The following is a 19271-nucleotide window of genomic DNA, read 5'->3' on the forward strand; positions in this document are numbered from 1 at the left end:
GATCTTCTGAAAGATAGATTTAAGATTTCCATCTTTTAGAGGGCAGAAAAATTACTTTGTATGATGAATATTGTAGTGCCATGTCTAAACAGACTTCTCATTTTTATATGACAATGATGAGAAGGAATCAAATATGATAAAATTAATACAACCCCAAATCCAAACTTGTATCATTATTTTTCTCGCTTAGTCCATTGTCCAAGTAAGATAACTAAATGACAGCATAAAATAAAATTTCAAAACTTTATTCAATCATATTAAGCTATTTTAACTAAAGTAAGTGTATGTTTTAATGCCATTGAAATATTCATCACTATTCAAAATTATTGATTTAAATACTGTTGTATGTTTAAAAGTCATTTAAGTTCCATGGATGAGAATCCAGCTAATCTTGCACTTAACTTTTAGGGAATTTTTTTAATATCCTGGTATTAAATGAGGTACATGAGTTTGTGGTGAAAGCTGTGAAGCAGTATCCAGAGAATGCAGCATTACAAATCTCAGCACTCAGCTGTTTAGCGCTCCTCAGTAAGTAACTTTACTAAAAGGAAATTCTTATGGGTGCATTTGATGTCAAATATTCCCATTATAACAAGGGGATCATACATAGAGAAGGAAGCATTAAGTGTCTTTTCTATTCTAATGTAATTTGTTTTCCAGTAGAGGATACTTTCAAGGGAACTAACCATTGTGACAAATTTACACATCTCAGTTAATACAGAGTTTAGTTTTACGTCCTTGGTTTAGCTTGTCATTAAGCAGCTAATCTTTTCAAATAATCCTCCTCTAGTCTGTTAGGTTTATTTGGTACCCTTTTCCACATTTTATCATTTATCTGGATGGGATGGTAGTATTATGAAATATGTAACATACTAAAAATTGTCTTTATAATTAACCAAGGTTGCTACTTTAGAATACCTCATTCTGTTGATAACATTTAAAAATATGAACTTATGGTTGGTCATTCAAACTGCAAGTAAATTATATTAATCTTTAAATCTCTTTTAAGCTGAGACCATTTTCTTAAACCAAGACTTAGAGGAAAAGAGTGAGAATCAGGAGAATGATGATGAGGAGGAAGAAGATAAATTGTTTTGGCTGGAAGCCTGTTACAAAGCATTAACGTGGCACAGAAAGAACAAGCATGTACAGGTTAGACTCTCATAAATACCAGAGCTATTCAGAAGGATGTTATTCAATAATTTATGTTTGACAGGTTTCTTTTTTCTCTCTCTTAATCCAGGAGGCCGCATGCTGGGCACTAAATAATCTCCTTATGTATCAAAACAGTTTACACAAGAAGATTGGAGATGAAGATGACCAGTTAGTAGTTTTGATTTTATATGATAGAAAATTTTAGTTATATATTAAGTCAATACATATAAAATACTTTAACCATAACTTTTATTAGAAATATTTTTGATAATAGGTATTTATGTTTTAAGTGTTGCTACAAAATAGTGGTAGTGGGTACATAGTATTTTGATCTCATTGATTTCAATGGTTAAAAACAGTAGTATGTTTGAGAGTTGTTACTGAGAGATTTTGAATCAAGAGTCATTTGGTAGTTTGTAAATTATGGAAAAAGAATCTTTTAGTTTTCTGGATGATCCTTTAAAAGTGCCATGTCAATTCAACTCAGGTGACAGAAATTGCAGCATCATCTGTGACCTTTTCTACTGTGATGACTAGCCAGTAGGTTGTCAATATCAGGAATTAAGATTTTCTAGAAAGTCTCCTATGTTGAGTTCTCATCTGATGTGACAGTGTTGACCTGTCTTCTCTTGAGACAGTTATTTGAAGCTGTCTTCTCTTGAGGAGGCTTTTAGTAGGAGTGCCATTCAAACATCATAAGACAAATATCCTCTTCAAAAGACACAAATTGTATTACGTTTTGTGTATATCAGATTTGTTTCACATTCATGAGCCTTTGTGTTCTATAGTAACATTTTATACCTGTGTTGTTTGCTCTGGGTAGCTCTGGATTTTAAAATTTGAATTACTTATTTTGGAAACTTAAATAGTAACGCTCTAAGTCCTGACAGCCTATTTATATAATGGTCTAGTGCTGATAAGAAGGGAATCAGTGAGATTTTCTTTATGAAAAGAAGCCGTAATTCTTTTGAAAATGATGCTAAACCAATATCCTAATAATCCCACTTTGAGCAATTTTTAAAAAAGGTTAGGGTAAGGGAGATTCATGTTGCAGTTTATAAATTTTAGTTAATAGGTCACTTACTCCTTACTATTCATAGGAGATCTTTAAAATGAATATATTATTAAAGAAAGAAAATATATTTATGTTGGACATCTTTAAAACTCAATTTGCTTCTTTATAAGTTTTTATTTTTCCTTTCTTGTTTCATTATCTTCTTTTCCTTCTTTACTTTTTTCTCAGTACCCCTTTTATATATCTGTTGAGTCTTTTTTCTCTCTACTGCTTATTAGCTTTTGAAGAAACAGAGAAATACTAATACTAATTTATTAGTGTTTAATGGATTTGAATTTAACTTTTAAATATAAAACTGTATAACTTATTTCACTTTTCTAAGTGAAAGTGGAATAAAATATTATTTATTTACATGCCCTTTTTGTTATTAGAGATACTGTATAATGGTAATTGGGAATTTGAGCTAATTATTAAAAAGATTTATTTTAATATTGTGGTTGAATTTTTGAAAGGTTCCCAGCTCATAGGGAAGTGATGCTCTCCATGCTGATGCATTCTTCATCAAAAGACGTTTTTCAGTCATCTGCAAATGCCTTGTCAACTCTCTTAGAACAAAATGGTAAGCAGTGCATTTAAATGTATATGTTATTTATAATATAGTATGATAATTATTAATATGGTATTTATGATATTTATAAATATGGTAAATAAAAAGACACATTTTGTGTTTTTATTATAAAAGCTATATAGTATGAAAAATTCAAATATGCAGAGATATATACCTGACATATGACTAGATGAATATATTGGTAAAAGGATGAAGAATACAATAAACATTTTTATTTATATTCTTCTGGACTTCTATGTATTTACTCTTTTTTTTTTTAGAAGTGGGATTATCTTATACTATTTTACAACCAAATTTTATATTTTCTCTTTCATGTTGATAAATGTGTACTCTCACATTTTAATTTTCAATAGCTGTGTAGTTTTCCAATGTTTGCCAGTATCTTATTTTATAAACCAATATTTTGTTGATGGATATTTAGCTTGTGCCTAGTGGAATTATCTTAAAACCTGTAATAAACCCTAAATGGTTAATTTTCCCTTCCATTTTTCTTTATACACCGATCTTGCTATTTTCTTAGGAAAACTTTATAGAAATTCAACTGAGTGAAAAAATATTCTTCATTTTAAAATCTGGTAAAATTGTCCATTGTATAATTTTATGCCATATATATGTGTGTTCCGGGTCTAATATATATATATATTTAAAGATGGTTGTCCACATGTAACTTTTGTAAGTCTTATGGCTTTGCATAATTAGAAAGAGAAAAGTAGCTCATGACCTTTAGAAGAACTCTTGAGGTTTAAGACTATGGTTCAGGCTGCTTAAATTCTCGCCCCATGAACAGGAAATACTGCCAGAAAACCTTGGGCGAAAACTCATCGTATGAGCATTGGGACTTGGCAGGATATTTTTAGAGGGTGAAAAATGGAGAAAAACACTGAAAGTCTGAGACAAAGACAGTGTAAGCACCAGCTTTGAGAGGAGAACCTGGGGAGAGTAAAAGAAATAAAGAAACCACCTCATGCATGTTCCTTTGTACTGTTATTTCAGTCAAATCAGGAGGAGAATAACCTCTTCCTCTTCTTCTTCCTTTCTCACCCCATCTCTCTCATGGTACTTTAAAAAAAGCCTTGGCAAGGACAAGTGGCAAGGACACTGAGTGACAGAGGTTGTTCCTGAGGATAATGATTCAGAGTAGCAGAAGTAGGAAAGGGAGTTGCTATTCTCGAATCTTCCATATTCAACCGTGTAGTTAAAGTCCTGGATAGGGATTTCACTCCTGAAAATGAGGACTGGACCTTGCTGGTTCTGTCAGGGCACCTTACAGGAAAGGTAAACTTTTACTGTGTATGAACAACACTGTGTTGGTGCTGTAATTCTTAACCAACTGGAAATCTCCTTTGATATGCAAACCAAACAACCATGATTTTGTGAAGTTTGGACTGTTTCTTATTTTGGTGTATGAGGACTGGTTACATTCAGAGTCAACTTTGTTGTCTTTGCTCAGAATCAGTTCTCTGGTCTTTCCAGTTCTTACTCATGGTTCTTGGCCATCTGCCAGGTAAATTGTCCTCAGATGCCTTTGTATTGTCCTTGGAGTTCTGCCTTAGTGAAATATGAAGAACTTGAGCAGTTCATTCACCAATCTCCTTGAGCTGTTTCTTATTAACAGACACTTGGGAGCATTGAGTGTGCAGGCCTGTGTATAGTTTTTGTTGTCGTTTTTTTTTTTTTACAAATATCACTGGATTGGTAGCTCAAGGTTTCAAACATCTTGTGTGACATTTTCCCCATTAAGTGACATTTTCCCCGTTTAATTAATTAATATTTATTGAACTTCCACTATGTGCCAGAAGTCCACTCCCTTAACACTTTTCATCTATCACATAAACATGTATGTTCTGATATATGCTTTTTTATGAATTTGAACTATCTTTATATTCCATATCTTATTACGAAATTACGAACACATGTTTTCATTTCTACAAATAACATTAAAAAATTCTTGTAGTGAATTTCAGAAAGATCCTGCTGTCAAAAGGAATATACCTGAATGTCTTGGAGTTAATGCAGAAGCATATACATTCTCCTGAAGTGGCTGAAAGTGGCTGTAAAATGCTGAGTCATCTTTTTGAAGGAAGGTAATATAGTTTCATGAACATACTGAATGTATCATATTAGAGCAGGTAGAATATCAATATTTCAAGCATATTTCTAAGAATTACAAAAAAAACATAAGGCACTTGATAATTGAAACATCTTGCAATGCAATCTTATATTGATTATTGCAGTCTTATTTTATCTGAACACTGAAAGGAATAGCAAAGATTGTAGAAATATGTCAAAGGTCTGCTTTTGTGCCTGGTACTTGGTGTTGACTATGTTTTGGGAAATGGTAATTGTATATCACATAGCATTCAACAGTTTTTCTTTTTTTATTATAAAGTTGTGGGGTACAAGTTTGGATTAGGTACATACGTAGTTTATGTGCAGGTGAAGTTTGGGCCTCCAACTGGTCCTCTCTTCCCCGGTTTAGGGTCAGGTACCCTTAGTGATGTTGTGTGCTCCCCCTTCCCCTAGCTACTGCCAACAGTTTTTCTAATTATTATGTAAGTGTGGAAACTACAAAAAGATATAATCAAGATATGACTTTTAACTGCTGCTCTTTCACAATGAATAGATTATTTATTATCTCTTCATTTGAATTATCTTTGTCTTATTTTCCTGCTCTCAATCCTTAGCTAGGGAAACTTTTAGTCACTAGTCTAAGTGCAGAGATGTTAGGATACATAGCTGGTTAGTGGCATGACGGAGACCAGATCCTTTTTATCTGGGTGTGGATGGGGAAGGGGGTGGCAGAGAGTTGTTTAAAACACAAAAATTATATGCAGAAGATGCCTTTTTTGCATTTTATTATGTCAAAAATTATGAGGTAACTTTGGCATTGTCTGAGCACATTTCAAACAAAAAGAGGCTATACAAATAAATAAATAAATGACACAGGAGTTGCACTAAAAACTAATTTTGTTTCTGCTGTACTACTAATTTTTTTTTTTTTTTGAGTTGGAGTCTCACTCTGTCGCCCAGACTGGAGTGCAGTGGCTGCTTCCGGCCACCGCAGCCTCCACCTGCTGGGCTCCGGCGATCCTTCCACCTCAGCCTTCCGAGTAGCCGGAATTACAGGCTCGCGCTACCACACCCGGCTAATTTTTGATTTATTGTAGAGATGAGGTCTCGCCAAGTTGCCCAGGCGGGTCTCGAGCCCGCGGGCTCAGGCAATTCACTCATCTCTTTACTGATGACAAACCTGAGGTTTAGAGATAATATTGTTTACTACTAATTTGAATCAACAATATTATCTTTAAACCTCAGATTTGTCATCGTTAAAGAGGGACAATAATACCAACCTTGAAAGTTGTAAGTTTATAATGTAAGGATTAAATAAATTAATTTTATAAAGGGATTAGCATAATGCCTGGTACATTTTAAGCACTCAATAAATCATAGCTACTGTTATTATATAGTTATTCAAAGTGGAAGAAATGAAGTGCATATAGCCTGACAAACTATATGTAGCACATTTATAGACTTGTAAGGAAGGGGTTACACTGTTGTTAACATCACTCCAGCTAATCTATTTATGTTTATATATGTCATATCTCTACATTGTATTTCTCTTATTTAAGTGCTGCTTTGAACACTTAAATAGAAAGCATATCTTAAATGTTTATTTTAATGGTATCACAAGTGTGCAAATATTTACAAATGAGGCCAGGCATGGTGGTTCATGCCTGTAATCCTAGCACTTTGGGGGACAGAAGTGAGAGAATTGCTTGAGCCCAGGAGTTTGGGACCAGCCTGGGCACCACAGCAAGACCTTGTCTCTACAATAATTAAAAAAGAATAGCCAGGCATGTTGGCATGTGCCTATAATACCAGTTACTTGGGAGGATGAGACAGAAGGATTGTCTAAGCCTGGGAGGTTGAGGTTGCAGTGAGCCTTGATCGTGCCACTGTACTCTAGCCTGGGCAACAGAGTGAGACCCTTGACTCAAAAAAAAAAAAAAAAAAGAAAAGAAAAAACAATACAAATAGACGAAACATAGTGGAATAAATTACAGTTTAGAATTCTATAGATTCTAGACAAGTCATTTAATGTTTCTGTCTGTTTCCTTATATGTAAACTGTATATAGTTCCAGTCCTAGGGATTCCAAGTTAACTATGACAACATGTCTGCCCCTACAGAGCTCACTGTTAGCTTGAGAGACTGGTATGTAAATTGATCATTACCATACAGTGTGCTAGTGTAATGGCTGTGATATGTAAAAGCCACAGAGAGAGGACCAGGGTGAACTTAGTTGGGGTTTCCAAAGGTAGTGGTGGGGGGGGGGTTCCAAAGAATGAATGTTTTTAAACTGGGACTTTAAGATAAAAAAAAGGGATACATGTCAATGCCCACAGAACTTTGCAAAGCGAGAACATGGTTTTTATATATACATGTTTTGGCTAACTTGACACCATGAAAAGCAAGGACTGCCTGTATTAAAGTTCATAGTATTTACTGAAATCTAGTTCCGTGCCAGTTGCCTATGTGTGAATGAAATAATACTTTAAATACTTTAGAAAATTGAACACTTCAATACAAACTAAAAATAATTAGGAATACCATATAAGTCCGATAGTATTAATCTGGACGAGGCAGGTTTGTATGATGTAAAGAGCTCTTGCCTTGGGTCAGACAATTGTGGATACCAGCTTTGGCTATGTCACTTCCTAGTGATAGGATTTTGATATGTAGGTTCTATCTACCTAAGTTCTTCATCTGGAAAATGAGGATAATAACACTTACCTTTTGGAGTTGTTACCAATGACCCATGCATAGATCAGAAGAAAGTTGTTATTTTATGAAACTAAATAAAGTGACTACCACCTTATGTATTATACTTCTTGAGTTCAAAGTGTAATTAAACGATAATCAAAATTATGCATGCTTATACTATATTCAAATGTGTTTTTAAATATCCTTTCCTGATAAAATATATTGGTTCTGTTTCCTGTACCTGTTTCAGTTTGATGTTTGCATCATTGAATCAGATTGCTCTTTTAATAAGCATGTCAATTTTAATCCTTAGTAATACTTCCCTGGATACAGTGGCAGCAGTGGTCCCCAAAATAACAGCAGTCATGAAAAGTCATGAGACATCGTTATCAGTGCAGCTAGAGGCACTTCGAGCTATTTTACATTTTTTAGTACCAGGTAAGTTACATAATTGATTGGGAAAGAGATGGAAATTTAAATGAATTTTTGACTTCTCATGAAATCTCAACTTTTAGGCAAACATTAAAGAATAGTTTCTGTCAACTAAATGCAAATCTGATGATTGCAGCCAAAACTCAAAATAAAAGTCAAGTAACGATGCAGAAGTCAGATTAATTTACAAGAAAACTTAATAAGAAAATTCAATAATTTATTTACTGCAATGTAAATAACTGCAATGTAAAGTGTGGATATTTTCTCTTTAAGGAAGGTGCTTATCTCTGATAATGCTTTTTTATTTCTGTTGTTATCACCTGGGCTCAAACTTTTTTCCTTGTCTGATCTACAATATTAGTTAACTAATTTTCCCACCTCTTCTCTTGTTTCATTTCAATTCTTTTTTTAACTTTGTGGTTAAATTAATATTTCTCCAGTATAACCATGTAGCTCATACACATTAATGACTGCCACCCTCCATTCCCTCCCCTTTCTTCCTTCTTATGTCTGTTGTCACCTTATTTGGCCTCCAAAGCCCATTTTAAACACCTATGTCTCCATTCATTCAGCACATATTTATTAAGTGCCTCTAAACACTGTGATGATATTAAGGTTTGAAAGATGAATGGGAAAAAAAAGCACAGCTGCAATGTTATAGGAGCTTAGCAGTAAATGGACACGTCAACAGTTCATTAAAAGACAGTGTGAAGGGGCCATTATAGATGCACTTATAAAAGGCTGTGAGAACTGAGGCACCGATAATGTGTTCAAAGGAGGAGACCAGTGATTGTGGTATTTGAGTGGAAGGGTGAATAGAGCTGGCTGGGTAGAAAGACCCCGGGGGACATTTCAAGCAGCAGAGGACAGTGCATGTGATCTGGGGTGAGTGAAGAATAAGGAGCTGAGTGCTTCGGCGATGAGTGTGGGAGGATAGGCTGAGACATAAAGAAGGATCCTGAATACAGTGAAAGCAATTTGTGCTTTTCAAACAGAAGTCAATGCAAATGTATTAAGGGTGTTTAAAGATTGTAGTGTTATACCTAACTTGCAATTTATAGCAATAGCATGGTGGTGTAGAGGTTGACAGGCCAGGAGAGAGACTGGATACAGGGAGATTGGGGTGGAGGCTGGTGATAGTCAAGTGGGATCTGGTGAAGGGGCCCTACCATGGAAACAAAGAGGAGAGGACAGGTTTGAGAGAAGGTTGGGAGATCTTCACTGTGACTTTGTGATGACTAAATATGAGAGATGATACTTTTTGTTGTTGTTCTGTAAAATTTCCAATTCTTTTGAAGCCCAGTTTTTGTTTTGTTATTTTAAAATGAAATTTTAAAAAATCTATCATTTTCTGCAGTTATATAAGTAATCTATATTTCTGTGTGTAAGAGAAAATTTATAAAAGTTTTTTCAAGGACAGAGCTTTCTTCAGTCATTTTTTAAAAATTCCCTGGTACCTTGAACAAAAATAGGCATTCAATCAATCTTTTAAAACTTGAATCATGGTGTCCCATTCATAGTTGTCAGCTGACTTTTTGAGACACAATTTAACAGACATAATTTTACTTGTAAGTATCATTGCGAGGTTTATTGAATTTTGTTTGTAGATTGTAATAAGAAATAACAAAAAACCTCTTTTGATTATCCTTAAAGGTGACTGCCTAATTCTTTTGAGAGTGGATTTGAGTTTTAAAGACAACCAAAAGACATTTAAAAACCAAATCTGTTAGTTAATAAGGTAACACTCTTAGTTCAAAAACAAGTTTTGGATATATTATTTCTTTTCTTCTATGGTTCTTAAATTGACCCTGAAGCAACATTGTTAGTCAACAATCATTTAGATGTGTTATGGGTGCTCTTGAAAGTAATTACGTTAGGATTATACTTTATATATGGAAATACATATTAATAAGCACATTTAATAAGCCTACTAGCATGTAAGTACATTTCTCTATTAGGTAAAGACTTAGCCATCTGCTCTATTCTATGACTGTTTTATACCACCATTTCACACCACACTCCACTCTACTATACTGTGCCAGACTGTATCATTTTACCTATCAATGAGTAACTGGGTTATTAGTGCCCCAGTAGTTTCGAGGTTGAATATGCTTCTGGTTAGAACTTGTTAAGTTGAGGTCCTTATAAGATACCTAGATGTACAAATATTTGTGTATTAACTAGATCATATTCAGATTTTCTTAGTAATAAAAATGTGCATTATAGGAAATTTGTATAATTCAATATCCAGTTAAGGACAGCATATTGGATCTAGTGTTAGGGCTCTTAAATTGCTTTCAGTTTAGTACTCTAGTACAGTCTGCTTTGTCTTCTGTTTATTTATCTATTTATTAGACGAGTCTCACTTTGCTGCACTTAGGCTGGAGTGCAGTGGTGTGATCATGGCTCACTGTAACTTGATCTCCTGGGTTTGAATGAACCTCCTTCCTCAGCTTCCCAAGTAGTTTTAAACTACACGAGCGCACCACCATGCCTAGCTAACTTTAAAACATTTTTTGTAGAGAGAAGGTCTCACTATGTTGCCCAAGTTGGTCTGGAACTCCTGGCCTCAAGTGATCCTCCTGCCTTGGCCTCTCAAAGCTCTGGGATTATAGGCAAGGGCCACCATGCCCAGCTGTTCTCTTCTATTTTATAATGACAACTTAGTGAAGAGATTGAGCTGATCGCTTAGATAGAATAATAAAGACCCTGTTATTTTAATAAACTATCATTTGTTCTTTCTTGACTTAGTGTTAGTTCTAGAGAAAATAATATAAAATTATTTAAGAAGGGACATAGGCAAATTGGGAAGTGTGTAGAGGAGAGTGATTAGGGATATAAAACCACATAAACAAGAGCAATAAAAGGAGCTGAGATTGTTTTTTTTGGAGAAGAGTTGACTCGGGGATATGAAACTCTTAAATTCTACTCATTACTAATAGCAATAATATCAAACAATATGGAAGGACTTAAAAAGTATTAGGTGTTGCACGAAGTGTTTATGTGTATTAATTCTTTTAATTCTCACAGCAACTTATAAGGCAGATACTGCTCTTTTTTTCTTTTTTCTTTTGGTATTTTATAGATGATGAAACTGAGGCATAGAAATGTAGAGAGTTTTAGGGTCGCACCTCATATTACAGAACCAGGTTTTCAACCTATGCAGACTGATTCCAAATATGCACTTCTAAATACACATTTGTGCATCAAGCATGTATTGAACAACGGTTATATCTTTTTTTTTTGAGTTGGAGTCTCACTCTGTCGCCCAGACTGGAGTGCAGAGGCCGCTCCTGGCCACGGCAGCCTTGACCTGCTGGGCTCTGGTGATCCTTCCGCCTCAGCCTTCTGAGTAGCCGGAATTACAGGCATGCGCTACCATGCCTGGCTGATTTTTTGATTTATTGTAGAGATGAGGTCTTGCTGCCCAGGTGGGTCTCAAACCCGCGGCCTCAGGCAATCCACTCACTTCAGCCTCCCAAAGCGTGGGATTACAGACTGAGCCACCGAGCCCGGCTGAACAACGATTATATCTTAAGAACTGTGCTTGGAATCCTTGAAATCTAGAAATGGTGAGTTTATGAATCTTGCTCTTAAGGAAGTTTATAGTCCACACAATGTAAAGACTTTCATGTGGAACGATAATTATATCCATTTTGGGTAGTAGGACCTCGAGTGATAGAACAGAGACCAAAGATGAAATTTATAGGAATGTTCATTTGGTCTTAATAGAAAGAAGATGCTTAATAATACCCATTGTATGTGGCATATGGTTTTTACTACTCAGCAGGCCTGTTTTCAGAGGCCACATCTCCCTGAGGTGTAATATACAGCCTCAGAAGTTAATGTGGTCTTGGTCAGTAAAAATGAGATACAGAGAGTTTACGGTCATAAGGCTGTAGTGAATGTCAGAGTCTGTTCGAATGAATGTTAAAATAAAGACTGAAAGTTCCAGTAGGGTGGGAATCTAGCCTTCCTTCTTCATTGTGGTAGTCCCATCATGTAGCAAAATCCCTGGCATGTAGTTGTCATTCAAACTTTTGTTATATAAATGAAAAATGTTATGCAACCAGTTTATAGCTTGTGTTAACACACATTATTAAAGGATTATAAGCAATTGTTTATTAATAAGTATTTCCATGGTATTGGGAAACATTAATTCATAATAATCTTGCTTATATATTATATAACCACATTTTTGTTTTGTTTTGTTTTGTTTTCCTCATCAACTTGATTGAGTGTTTTGGCATCATGGATACTTAGTTTCTTTTCTTTTTCTTTTTTTCTTTTTTTTTTTTTTTTAGTTGGAGCTTCACTCACACTCACGGCCACCCCAGCACTGACCTGTCTTCCAAGTAGCCGGAACTATAGGCATACACTACCAACTCCGGCTAATTTTTTATTTATTTTAGAGATGAGGTCTCACCAAGTTGCCCAGGCTGGTCTTGAGCCCCTGGGCTCAGGCAATCCTCTCGCCTCAGCCTCCCAAAGTGCTAGAATTATAGGCCTGAGCCACCGCGCCTGGCCTATAACTACGTTTTTTAACTTACGGTGATTTAAATGGTTTGGGGATGGTTCAGCCACAATATACCTTAATAAAGAGTATGTTTTCTTTAAATAACTTAATATTATTACATAGTCTTTAGAGAACGTCTAAAAAATGCTCTTTACCATCTTAATACTGAAACTCAGAGCTTGTTTTTCCCACTATTATTCCAGCTGCTCTTCCATACCTACATTTTGAGCTTGACCTTTTTATGTTGTAGTCCAAATAACTTTGAACTTTTCTCAAGTTGTCCATTGTTGCATGAAAATTCTCTAGTGTCTTAAAGCACAGCCTACTCATGCAAAAAGACATTGTTTACTACAGAAAATTCCTTTACTATCATGACTTCTTGCTACTTTAAATTCAATCAACATTCATACACATTGTATTGATGTAATATTCAATGATAAACTGTTTTTTATGGATTCTTTAAAACTTGGGATTATTTATTTGATAAGGAACCATGTATTAGGAAAAAGTACAACTTGTATATTGTTGAGTTAATTATGTTCATTTTTAACAAGCAACAATCTGTTCAGTTTTAAGGTTCATGAGGAAAACTCTTATTTATTTACTTATTTTTACATTTAGACTTTCCAGAAGAATCCAGGGAAGATACAGAATCTCAACGTAAGCTAAATATGATAAAAAAACAGTGCTTCAAGAACAACATTCACAAATTGGTCCTAGCGGCTTTGAACAGGGTATGTTGAACCTAGGTTTTCTGCCTTTATACTGTTAACTAGAATATTAAATTTGAGGAGCAATGGGAGATTTTTTAGCCTAAATTTCCCATTCTCTGTTTACTATGGTAGTAGGACGTCATGTGGTTAGAGACATAGATGACCACAGGGTTGTAGGGGGTGAAGAGATAAGTACTAAGTCCAGGTAACTGTACTATCAGTTACAGATGCAGGCAAAGTTCTTTTAATGCTAGTGGCATAAATTCCCACTAGGTTGCTCAAGAAGAAAGAGAACCAAAGAGCTAGATATGCAGCCAGATCTCTTGAGCCGTGTCAAGAACTATGGCTGTAGGTTTCTCTGTCTGTCCCCTCCGGCCGCTCATCTTGCTTTGCTGGCCCTGTGGTAAATGGTTCAGCCCATGAAGACATACCAAGCATAACAGTGGAGTCTTCTGTGATTCCCTGTGCCTGTTATTATTTTCCTCAGAGATAACCTCTGAAATGCATTGGTATGCATTATTTCTTTTCACTGTTTTAGGCATTTACATGTCTATATTACACTGATTTTACATGTCTATATATACACTGATTACAGTATCAGTAAATCATACTAAGTATGAAAAAAGGATAAGGGGGAGTTACATTTATATTGTGCAATACAAAAGGTATTGATGGCATTAAGATGGTCTAATGAATTGGTTTTTTATTAGAAGATATAAGAGTAAAGACATGAATAATTCAGGTGAATGTTTTATGAAAGAAAGAGATTAAAAGTAATTAATGGAAATGATTCCTTGTGGTTTGATATACTTTGATAACTGTCATAAATTAGAGTAGCCTCCAGAGAGATTTCCTTAAAAAATTCAATTTAAAAAGAACTTTATAATAATATAATTATCTATGATAAGCTTGAGTCATTTAAATTCAAACCTTATTATGATCCTTGAGTATGGCATGAATATATAATATAGTATAATGAGTTAAACTTAATTTGAGAAATATTCTTTGAAAATAAGTATATGGAAGGAATGCACTGGGAGGACAAATGAATATGCTTTGTACCCTTCTGTACTGAATGTCATAATCTGGTGAGGGGAATAACAACCATTTTCCAAACCAGTTGTTCCACATTAGTACTGATAAATTATTGCAGAAAAACCTCATAGAAAACTCTGATTCCCCTGAGTCGACCTTCTCTAAAGTTATTGGACATGAGTGTGATACAGTGAAGGAATAGGGAGTCAAGAGAGCCTAAGTACTGTGATGTGTGCAGAAATCACTCAGCTTCTGCAACTTAATGTTTTTTGCTAAATCTCAGAAGAAATGACTGAGAACTGCCTCCTCCCCACCCCCATGTCAATCCCTGAGTAATGACACACAGCCTCTCACTTAACAGTAACTATCATTAAGGATGGGGAGTTAAGATCAAGGAGAAGTAGCAGGAATTTATTTCAAAAAGCTCCCCAAGGGTTATTCCTCTAATCCTTCATCATGGTTGAGAAAAATGCTCTAAATTTTTGTGATTGTATGTCTCATTCTGAATAATGGTTACAAAGCATCAGCGGTTTTAGGCTCAAATATTACAGACAAAATAAAATAAATGACCATTAATAATAAATCTAAACTTGGAGAGCAGAATTCCAAATACGGTAGGACTTAGGATTCAACTATAACTTACAAAGCAAAGACTTAGAAAAGTATGTATTAAAGCAAATCCATGTTTGGGTACATAAAATTCCAATAGCATTGAAGCTGAAATTAAAATCTCTGTCTGGAACAGTGATATTGCCTAATCCTTTTAGCTTTTCCATAGAGGAAAACTTTGCCACCTCTTCCAGAGAGATCTATTTGTCCAGTATTGTTTCTGGAGAACAAAGTAGAAAATAGATTCTTGATATTTTGGCTGTGTGTGGGTTTTGTATGCAGTGACACTCCTGTTTTTTTCAGTCAGGGAACCCCGTAAAGTAAAATGAATCTTCTGATGAGATGACACAAAGCAAAGAACTTGTGAGCATTACGAAAATCTCAAAGCAAAATATCCTCGGCTTGAATATTGAAAATATTTATTTCAGTTGTAAATATTATGTAGTCAAAGAAAGAGCTCATTTACAAAAGCAACAACAATAATTAAAAATTGCATATGAATACAATTAAAGAGATTCACAGGATGACTCTACAGAATGCTATGAAACTTACAGGTAGAGAAGAGTTGAACATATGAAAAGATATATACCTTCTTTTTTGATAAAGAGGCTAACATTTAAGCAATGAAAACTGATTTATATTTGTGAGCCCTTAGTAAAAATAACTGTTATTTTCTGGAAGTAGGTTAGTCATTGTAAAATTTGTGTAAAAAATTAATATGCATGAATAATCAGGAGAAATTTCAATAAGAGTGTTAATTCGTATGGCCTAACTCCAACAGATAATCAAATGTATTGTAAAATTTTAGTAATTAAAATGCTGTGATACTGGCATTGGAAGAGATAGATCAGTGCCACATAATGGCGACCCAGAAAATAGGCTCAAATAAAGATGTGCAATGATATAATATTCCCCAACCACTGGGAGAAAAATAATTACTTAATAATTTGTCCTGGAGCAGCTAACTCTCCAGCTATTTGGGGAAAGCAAAGGAAGTTGAATATGTATCTTACTCCTTTTGCCAAAACACATTATGGATGGATGAGATTCAAAGGTAAAAAAAAAATCAATAAATCGTCTAAAAGAGAGGGAAGATGAAAAATGGTCCCCTTGGGAACCCCCAGCTGGTTTTATGTTTAATAGAAGACATGCTAGTTTTCTAAAACTCTAACTGGTTAGATATTAAGGCTTGTTTTTGTGCACTTTTAAAATGAGTGGAGAAATTTTAACAAGGAAGATTCAAACCTCAAATGGTTAACTTGCAACTATAGGGTTAGAGTCTTCTAAAGATCGCTAATTTTCTCTTTTCTTTTTCTGCCTGCTTTGAATCTGCTTACTAAGCTACTAGTGTTGAAATAAAACTCATTGTTTCAGGATTTTTTAAAAAAGGTAAAAGAAATGAAACTGTCATATGTACATATGAAAAGTTAAGCTACAGTTATTATTAATGTGAATTAAAAAAGAAAAGCTTTGTTGGAGGGGAATTTGTTAGTATCTGTCCAAATTAAAATGGACATGTTTTCTGATCAGGAATTTCACTCTAAGAATTTATATTATAGATATTCTTATACACAAAGAGATTTGAGACAAGAATGGCATTATTTGTTTTTGTGGGTTTTTTTTAAGTCAGTCTCACTATTACCCAGGATGCAGTTCAGTGGCATGCTCATGGCTACTGCAGCCTCCCTCAACCTGCTGGTCTCAGGTGATCCTTCCGCCTCAGCCTTCTAAGTAGCTGGAACTATAGGCGCGTGCCACCACACCCTGCTGATTTTGTGATTTATTGTAGAGACGAGGTCTCACTAAGTAGCCCAGGCTTGTCTCGAAATGCCTTGGCCTCCCAGAGTGCTGGGATTACTGGCTTGAGTTACCAAGCTCGGCTGCATTATTTGTTATTAAAAGATGTAGACACAAACTAAATGCTTACATGGTAATCATTAGTACTGACTGTCAAATGTTTTTAATTTTCCACCTTCTGGTGCTTCTGGCATATATTTAGTAGCTAGGTTGAAGCATGTGACTAGTTTTGGCCAAGTAGTTGCAAATGGAGGTAATAGCTGGTGAAGCATCTCCCAGAACCCTCTCTCACCATAGGAACTGTGCCTGTGGTGTTTGTGATAGCGGTTGTGGCATCATCAGAGGTCCCTGAGGGACTGTAACAAGCAAAGGCCCCTCCTGACCTATAACACATGTAGCACAAGCAAGAATTGAACCTATAGCTGGGCTCGGTGGCTCAGCCTGTAATCCCAGTGCTTTGGGAGGCTGAGGTGAGTGGATTGCCTGAGCCCACAGGTTTGAGACCCGCCTGAGCAACTTGGTAAGACCTCATCTCTACGATAAATCAAAAATTAGCTGGGCATGGTAGTGTGCGCCTATAGTTCCAGCTACTTGGAAGGCTGAGGTGGAAGGATCACCGGAGCCCAGCAGGTTGAGGCTGTGGTGGCCTGGAGCGGCCATTGCACTCCAGTTTGGGTGACAGAGTGAGACTCCAACTCAAAAAAAATGTCAGCCTATGACATTTTGGGATTGTTACTGTAGCTTAATCTGTCCTGACTATACAGTGAACATCAATAGTGACTAACCAAATTAATTATACCACCTCCAGAGTATATCATTCTATATAGGGGTTGAAAAAAAGCAAAACAAAATGAGATGTGGTTACTAATATGCTGCTTTGGGAAAATCTTCAGTTTTTCATAAATATGAGTGTATCTCCCAGGTATTTTTTTCCTTTGGTGATTTTAATACATTATACACACTTGTTGATGAAATTAGAGTATTTCTACTTCCTTAAGTCTTATGTCCTGTTTCTCTCACCCAATTGTAGCAGATGAAGCAGCATTTGCTTTTATAGCTCTAGCTATACCAAAGTTTCTAATTGTTAGGTTTGTGGGTCTTAGAGTCAGGGTACCTGAGTTAGAATCTGACTCTAATACTTATAGACTGTGTACCCTGGCTGCAGTACTTAGCATATTGGCTTCATTACATATAAAATGAAAATAAGAAATGAATTTTTTTAACCTAGAATTATATGAAAATTTTATGAGATAATTAATGGACAAGTATCTACAATGTTTGGCACATAGTATGGACTCAATCCATTTTAGTTAATGTTATTACGATTAGGTTTTAAAGTATCTTTTGACACCCAGCTATAAAAGATGAGAAGCTCACACTTCCACTATCTCTTACTGTTTTCCTGCTGACTTCTGTCAATTACATTAGTTCTCCATTGGCATGGTATATAATATTTACACTCATGTTTATAACCATACTCCCTACATTTGCATTCATCATATTCCTACAGTTATGTGGATTCAATGTTCAATTCCTTTTTAAATGGATTTTCCCATGCATCTTTCTTTTTTTTGTTATAAAGATGTGGGGTACAATTCAGGGTGAGTATACGAACGTTGATTATGCAGGTACCCTTGTTGATGAGGTATGCCCCTTCCTCCCCTAGCAGTTTCCCTCAACTGCCAATCCCACCCCCTTCTCATGACAGTTTCCCACTACTGCCAATACCTTTCTTATAGTATTATAATTGTTCAAGGTTCGCTTATGAGTGAGAACATATGGTACTCTGTTTTTTGTTTCTGTGATAGATTATTGAGTATAATAGACTCTAAATCCATCCAAGTTGCTGCGAAGTTCATATGTTTGTCCTTCTTTATGGCTGCTTAATACTCCATTATGCTTATGTACTACACTTTTTTAACCACCAGTTTCAATGGGCAGCAAGGTTGGTTCCATGTTTTTGATATTGTGAATAGTGCTGCAATAAACATGCATGTGTAGGTATCTTTTTGGTAGAATGATTTGAGTTTCTCCGGGTATATATTCCCAATAGGGGATTGCTGGGCCATATGGAAGGTCAATTTCTAGTTCTTTCAGAAATCTCCACACTCTCTTCCAAAGAAGTTGCACTAGTTTGCATTCCCACCAGCAGTGTAGAAGCATTCCTTTTTCTCCACATCCTCACCAGCATCTGTTGTTGTTTGTTTTATTAATGATGACCATTCTTACTGGGGTTAGGTGGTATCTCAGTGGTTTTGATTTGCATTTATCTGTTGATGAGTGAGGCTGAGCACTTTTTCATGTGTCTGTTGGCAGCCCATATATCTTCTTTTGAGAAGTGACTATTCATGTCTTTTGCCCACTTTTTAATTGGACTGTGTTTTTTTCCTTTCAGCACATTTGAATCCCTTGTAGATCCTAGATGTTAGACCTTTGTCAGATAAACAGGTGGCAAATACTTTTTCTCATTCTGTGGGCTGTCTCCCTGCTGTCTTGATGGGTTTTTTTTGCTCTGCAGAAGCTTGTCAGTTTGATGAGGTCCCACTTGTCTATCTTATCTCTTATGGCATAGGCACTTGGGGTTTTGATCAGGAATTGGTTCCCAGTT

At 35.4% G+C, this 19271-nt stretch overlaps 1 protein-coding gene across 1 annotated transcript in view; it reads left to right on the plus strand.

Moving 5' to 3' along the window:
* Positions 1 to 19271, plus strand: part of LRRK2 (leucine rich repeat kinase 2) — a 150490-nt gene that overhangs the window by 27292 nt on the left and 103927 nt on the right. The window contains exons 8-14 of the mRNA XM_008061931.2: positions 409 to 528; positions 1010 to 1152; positions 1244 to 1323; positions 2683 to 2789; positions 4753 to 4882; positions 7875 to 7999; positions 13131 to 13243. Of these exons, the coding sequence (XP_008060122.1) occupies positions 409 to 528; positions 1010 to 1152; positions 1244 to 1323; positions 2683 to 2789; positions 4753 to 4882; positions 7875 to 7999; positions 13131 to 13243 (818 nt within the window). The remainder of the gene's footprint in view (positions 1 to 408; positions 529 to 1009; positions 1153 to 1243; positions 1324 to 2682; positions 2790 to 4752; positions 4883 to 7874; positions 8000 to 13130; positions 13244 to 19271) is intronic.

The sequence above is a fragment of the Carlito syrichta genome, unplaced genomic scaffold (assembly GCF_000164805.1).
Source record: "Carlito syrichta isolate Samal-C Ts95f unplaced genomic scaffold, Tarsius_syrichta-2.0.1 Scaffold305642, whole genome shotgun sequence".
NCBI classification, from domain to species: domain Eukaryota; kingdom Metazoa; phylum Chordata; class Mammalia; order Primates; family Tarsiidae; genus Carlito; species Carlito syrichta.